The sequence below is a fragment of the Sinocyclocheilus grahami genome, unplaced genomic scaffold, assembly GCF_001515645.1.
Source record: "Sinocyclocheilus grahami isolate Dianchi unplaced genomic scaffold, SAMN03320097.WGS_v1.1 scaffold16.1, whole genome shotgun sequence".
Classification (NCBI taxonomy): Eukaryota; Metazoa; Chordata; class Actinopteri; order Cypriniformes; family Cyprinidae; genus Sinocyclocheilus; species Sinocyclocheilus grahami.
This window is the reverse complement of record NW_015505195.1, coordinates 4,871,411-4,878,310: the sequence shown is the minus strand read 5'-3', so window position 1 is coordinate 4,878,310 and position 6,900 is coordinate 4,871,411. Positions and strand designations below refer to the sequence as shown.

At 38.0% G+C, this 6,900-nt stretch overlaps 1 protein-coding gene across 2 annotated transcripts in view; it reads right to left on the bottom strand.

Annotated features, from left to right (window-relative positions):
* LOC107549432 (PDZ domain-containing protein 4-like) overlaps nucleotides 1–5,344 on the bottom strand; it is a 16,954-nt gene extending 11,610 nt beyond the window's left edge. For both annotated transcript variants that reach the window (XM_016230500.1, XM_016230508.1), the window contains exon 1: nucleotides 3,542–5,344. In XM_016230500.1, coding sequence (XP_016085986.1) covers nucleotides 3,542–3,601 — 60 coding nt within the window. In that variant the 5' untranslated portion in view covers nucleotides 3,602–5,344. The remainder of the gene's footprint in view (nucleotides 1–3,541) is intronic.
* Nucleotides 5,345–6,900: the final 1,556 nt, after the last annotated feature.

Genomic DNA, 6,900 nt, shown 5'->3' with positions numbered 1-6,900 from the left:
AGATACATCAGCAACGTGCGCAAAGCCAAGAGACAGAGACAGAGACTGACGGTGAGACAGCTCTGAGTGTGTGTGTGTGTGTGTGTGTGTGTGTGTGTGTGTGTGTGAGAGAGAGAGGTGAGGCAGCTGTGTGTGTGTGTGTGTGTGAGAGAGAGTGAGACAGCTGTGTGTGTGTGTGTGTGTGTGTGAGGAGGAGGGTGGGGGGGGGGGGGGGGGGGGTGGGGTTAACCCTTGGCGGCTTATTGCTTTTATAAAAAAGTGACAGCATTATAATGATTGAAGACGTTTGATGAAGAAAATGACTGGTGTTTGCTTGTGCAAAATGTGCTGTCATGCTTGCCGGGGTGTTGCTATGCTGTTGCTAAGCCCACCAATAAGTCTCCATAATATTCCGATCTCTAGATATGGCTCTGGTCCCTCCTTCAGTGTAAGCCTGAGGGATTTTTCACCAGTTTCATTGTCGCCAGGCAGAAATTTGTAAATCCAATGGCTTACCTACCGTTCAAAAATTAGGATTTGGTATGAATTTTTTAAAGAAATTAATCATATTAATGCATAAAATGTATTAAAAGTGACAGTAAAAACATTGTTACAGAAGATTTATATTATAAATAAGTGCTTTTGAAATTTGTATCATGGTTTCCATGAATACAGCAGCACAACTTTTTTCAACACTGATAATATTAAGACATTTTTCTTGAGTACCAAATCAGCATATTAGAATGATTTCTGATTGATCATGTGACACTGAAGACGAGTGATGGCTGCTGAAAATTCAGCTTTGCTGTCACAGATATTTTAAAATATATTAAAACAGAAAACAGAAATTGTTATATTATTTCACAATATAACTGTTTTTACTGTATTTTTGATTAAATAAATGCAGCTTTGGTGAGCGAATTTTAAAAGCATTTAAAATGTATAGATAGATAGTGTGGTTAGTATAAATGATAGTATGTTTTGGGGGAACATACTTTTAAGTGTGTACAATTTCAGTCTGAAAGCCATGAAGGATAAAAGGAAAGACGTAATGCCTCGTGGTGATGTCACCCACAGCTTGTCATGACTCTCGTGATATCGTTTTGCATCACATTCTAAAGCGCATTAAATATGCTTCACTATTCCTTTGCAGTAAATCCAGGGGGCTTCCAGTGTTGGTGCAGCTGATTTGGCAGGGGGTTTATGGTGTCTTCCAGCTCTCTCCACTAATAAGTGTGCAGCATTTAAAACAGGCTCACACAGAGATGACTCTCTGTCACTGCATAAGAAACTGGTTAAGGAGTAAAACCCTCTGTGAAGAGCCTCAGGCAGGGGAGGATACGGCGGAGAGAAGAGCTGGAAATTGAAGTGAGATTGAAGAGATCAAGTGGGAGATCCTCTCGGTATTAGAAAAAGCTCGACCTATCCTGGCATGATATTGCGGTCTGGCGGAGAAAGCAAATTGCTCTCTGAACAAAACTTTAAAGTGGCAAACTCAAGCTGTGGAGAGGATTTTAGTCAAGTAGAGTTTAAATGTCACAGTTGAAGGAACTGAGAGGCGGCAATGCATTTGAAATGGGTTGCAATTTTGTTTGGTAGTTTTCAGGGGGACTTTTTTATTTTCTTTTATTATTATTTTCATTTTCTTTTTTAGAAATTGAAAAAAAGGAGACACTTTACTGTTATGAATCAGGGTTATTTTAGTTAAATAAAACATACTAAAATCATATATATATATATAATATTTTAGTTACTTAAAATAAACTTTAATTGAAATAAAATAAAATATAAAACTTATTTTATTTCAGCTAGTTGTTATGTGCATGGACTCACATTCTCTTCAAAAAATATATATAAATAGTTCATATTTGAACTATAACCTATAAACTAGTTCATATTTGCATATTCATGAGTGTGACCTTGCAAAATGCTGTAATAGTTTGTTTGCACAGCTCTGTCATAAATACTTACTGATTCGGACCCTTAGATACTTTAATTCAAGGTGACATTCCACTGCAGCCACATTTCCATTGTCAGTTTTAAGCCATGTGTTCAGAGGCATGCCATGCTTTTTTATTTTGCATAGTCAAAGGATCTGCTTTGCTCTGATACACATGTACTCTGCTTCTGAATTCAATAAACCTTGATTTTAGAATTCCTTTCCCATCTCTGCTCTCAGTGCCACAGCCACAGATATTTTACACACCTGATAGGTTTTATTATTAGCAGATCTGCCCTTCTCTCATCCTGCTCTACTTTCCAGCAGTATAAATATCCCCTAGCTATCAATCATAGTCACATGATCTGTCATGTGGTTGGAAAAATGACAGAATGGAAACCAAATTTTAACACCTTACCAGTGGAAGAGGTTTAAAAACGAGCATAGCATTTTCTCTCTCAGACTATTAGGAAATCTCTCCATGTCAATTAAAGGCTGCTGAGTAGGAAGTTTTTGTGCTGTTTAGGGGATTGTGGTTTTTAACACAGGATTAATTCATTAAATTGTTTGCCTAAAGCACCACCTTAACTCAAAGGCCCCTTGACACATCTTAAACCTGTTCTGTTACGATAAACAGTTTCCAGTTTGCTGGCAGATCTACAATCCCTGTAAGAGTAACATGCATAAACCCTTGTGTCATATGAGACAGCAGAATGTGAGGTTTTTTTATTACTAGTTGTACTAAACAGAACTTTACTTTGTTTTTTGAGAAGACCTTGAAAGGACCTTGTACTCCAACTTTTCAGAGGTAGGTATAGTTGTGTGTTGAACTATTGAGGAACACGTCACTGGTTATTTGGCCATCCAAAAGAACTGAGTTATGGTCAAATCAACATTTGATATTTTTGTAGCCATGTTTCAGCATCAACTGGAAACCCTTTCAAGAAGAGTTGAAGCTGTTGTAGCAAAGGAAGGACTGATTCCCTGTTTATTGCCCATGGTTTTAAAATTGGATGTTCAATAGTTTGTTAAAATACAGTAAAAATTGTAATATTGTGAAATATGATTACAATTTAAAATAGCTACTTTCTATTTTAATATATTTTAAAATGTAATTTATTCCTGCGATGGCAAAGCTGAATTTTAAGCAGTCAATACTCCAGTCTTGAGAGTCTCATGATCCTTAAGAAATCATTCTAATATGCTGATTTGGTGCTCAAGAAACAGTTCTTATTATCAATGTTAAAACAGTTGTGCTTCTTAATTGATTAATTTATTTACTTAGTGGCAATTGTGATTGATTCTTTGATAAATAGAAAGTTCAAAAGAACAGAATTGAAATAGAAATATTTTGAAACATTATAAATGTCTTTACTGTCACCTTTTATCAATTTAATGCATCCTTGGAAAATAAAAGTATCAATCTTTTCTTACTGACCCTAAACCTTTGAATGGTTGTAAATATCACATTTTAAGTGATATATTGATATTTATGCTGCGTTATTAATTTGATTAACTTTGTGAAACTTTTACCTCCTAAAATTATCTCCCAATAAGCATATGATTGCAAGTGCAAAGTTAAAAAAGAGAAAAATTAATATAAACTTATGTTTGTATTTTCACCTGAAACATGATCCTGTACTGTTCCTCCGGCCTGTTCACCACACACATGTTGCAGCCCATCGTGGCTCGGGGTTTCCTGAGGGGGTGTGATTCCTCGATGCTCTTCACTTCCTGATTCTCCGACGTAGGTGTCGATCCCTGCTGTCCAATTACAGTAATCCCTCCCTGAGATCAGAGGTTAAGACTCTGCACTCCATGAAAGGGCTTTGATGTTCTTTTCTTTGTCTGCTTCCCTCATTCAGGCCTGGCTGCTGTTTTAATTGAGGTCCAACCCGGGAAGCGGGATTAGAGACGCTGCAGCATCCAGCCGTGAGAAAGTCCAGGTTTGATTGCTGATGAATGGAGCCTCTGATGTCTGTGTGCTTTTACTCAGCTTTGAATTTACTCCAAGATACACACTCAGGGAAGTTGGCTTTAATGTTTTTGGCACATATGATGATCCGAATCAGATATTAAATTATTAGATAGAAAATGTTTCATATCTCCTAAGTCTTTGCACTTGAAACAAGCAGCACGGTGTGACGGGATTAAATTTACAGATCCCACTGTGTCTGAACAATATATTCATGAGCAGATGATCTGCCTAACGTGAACTCCTTGGTGCCTCTGCCAAAGTCGTAGACTAAAACATGAATTATTAAATAAAAGATGCAATAAACCAATGTTTATTTTCCGCCACTCCGTATTCCCCTGAGAGATGCTTTCCTTCACACACTGATTCTATTAATAGAGAGCTTGTTTCCTTCATTTACATGTAACAACGCTCTCTAGGCGCAGACATGCACGTCATGCTATTTGAAGTGCTTTAAAACGTGTTGCTTGAGTCTGTAACTAGTGCCTGCTGCAATTCAGACTTGAGTATTCCCGTTCCATCATTATTTACGATTACAATTTCATTGCTAATGTGTTTAGATGTTCATTAGCCGTTATTATAACTGCAAGTCTATGGTTGCTGATGCCATGCCTAATTTCATATTCCCTCTCCACAGCACATTGTATTTAATACCTGCATGTTTTTATCTACATAAGCACTCTATGACTGTCATCATCTTTTCCTTGTCCTCTATAAAGTGAGGCTGTAATCCCACCTCTCATTTGCACTCACTTTGCAGATAAGAGCCTGTCGTTCACAGATCACATCAAACCAGCCCTCTTCCTTTCTTCCCGGAATTCCAGCTGCGTGTTCATGGCAGAAAATGAATGAGAGAGTGCACCTGTCAGATCATGTCAGAAACAGCCTCTCTCGCACTACTGAGGTGAGCACATCTCGTTCTCCGAACCGTATGTCAGTCTGCAAGGACAGATCTCTCCATCGCATGACGGAAGGATGATTGAAAGAGGTGAAGGGGAGTCTGGAAGTATCTGATCTTGAGCAGGGAATGAATTGGACACTGCCCTACATCTGCCCAGCTTCAGAGAGAAATCCACATTCAACAGAGCCTCAAGATATGAAAGAAACCTTTAAAGTGCGTATTAGTCCACTGCTAATGATGTTCCCTTATGTTTCTGCTCCTCGCGTCTGGAGATTTGGGATGTAATCCAGCTTGCTTGAGCGTTTGAAGATGAACGAAGTGGAGCTGTGCGTTTCCAAAGAGAAAAGCAAAGTCATTCAGTCAGATGGTGGGACGGTGAATCTGAAAAATCCGTTCGAGAATATCTCAAAGCTGTGCTGGAGCGGCACCAGCCCAGCGCACGTACATGTGTGTCTGCAGAGAGAGGGAAAGCTGCTGGGTTGGAGGAAACGTGGGGATCGGCACCACTGCACAAGCTGGAGCCCATTACAGCTTTACAGCAGGCCCCTCCTCTCCCAGCAATACCAGCCAATATTCACCAGCCAGCTCTCATCTCTCTCTCTCTCTCTCTCTCTCTCTCTCTCTCTCTCTCTCTCTCTCTCGCTCGCTCGCTCGCTCGCTCAGCCTCTCTCTTGTACTTATAGGTGATAGCTTCACCCTCCCACCTTCCTTTCCTGCTTCCCTCATATCTTATTTCCCAACCCATTTTATAATTATATTTTATTTCACCTGGAGATATAGTTCTTGGCATGTAAATTATAACAGAATATTATATTTTACTGTATTTTATTTATTCATTTATTTATTTATTGTTCTCCACTAGAAGATATAGTCCTTGACATGTAAACAACAACAGATAGTTTTCTCTATGGGTTATTATACACACAGTTGTTTGGTAAGCAGGTGTTTGGCATCGACCTGTAAGACTGGAGTGTTTGTTTTATGATTTACAGTAAGCAATGATAAAGCAATAGTTAACAAGTGCAACGTAAAATGATGTCCTAGAGTGTAATGCCACTAAAGGGAGTCATTATTGACCTGTAGCTGTGCTGAGCACCAGTGGTGTGTTCTGGGTAAGCCATGACGTGTTAGTTATTAGGTGTGATGAGGTCCCTGTGTGTATTGCAGATAACCTGTTATCTCACGCTGTCCCTCTGACTCCTCACTGCACCATAGGTAGTCATGCAAAACCAGAGCTGCCTTTTAAAATGGTTTATTTGATTTTGTGAGGTACTGATGTATTTAGAGAACAGGGATTACCACACTAAATCAATATAAACCAGCCTACAAAACCCTACTGTGAAGTTTCCTTTGGCTTTATTATTACAGTCTCTCATGTCATTCATGTCTCTCTTTCTTTTTATTATTTATAATGCAGGCTGGTTCATAATGATGACATTTTGCACTGCATCTTGCATTTCTCTATATATACGCACGTATATGCATATGTACATGTCAGGGTTGTGCACCATTCAGACATGAATTGAAAATGCCTTTTAAATTCCAATTGAATTTAATTGAATTTGGATTGATAAAGCAAACAGAATACAGAAATGTAAATCAAATGTGAATTTAAGGAAGCAGAATAAAATGTAATGGAATTTAAATAAACTCATATAATTGCTTTAAGTGTAGTTTTTATTTATACATTAAATTTAAATATTTAAATTCATATTCTGAGTATTGTATATGTGCCATTACAAAGATTGTCACTGTCCTTCTCTGTTCTCTCTCTTTCTCTTAGACTATGCTTCTATGTCTTGAAGACAACCTGGCAGCCATGATTATCCTTGCTGACACAGGATAGACCTGTCCAGTCCATCTTTGGGAATCAGACAAGTAGGTTTATTTTAATACATTCTACTGCCCTTTGACAAACAACAAAATAACATGCTGTTGACTGACATTTATCAGTTTACATGGAAGTGCATCTCACACTGAGATCCACCTAACAGCTCCACATGCGGAGCTCAGTGTTGTCAAATTTATGCTATATAAACAGAATCAAACAATATATAATGTCATTTTTACCACTATATATATATATATATATATATATATATATAT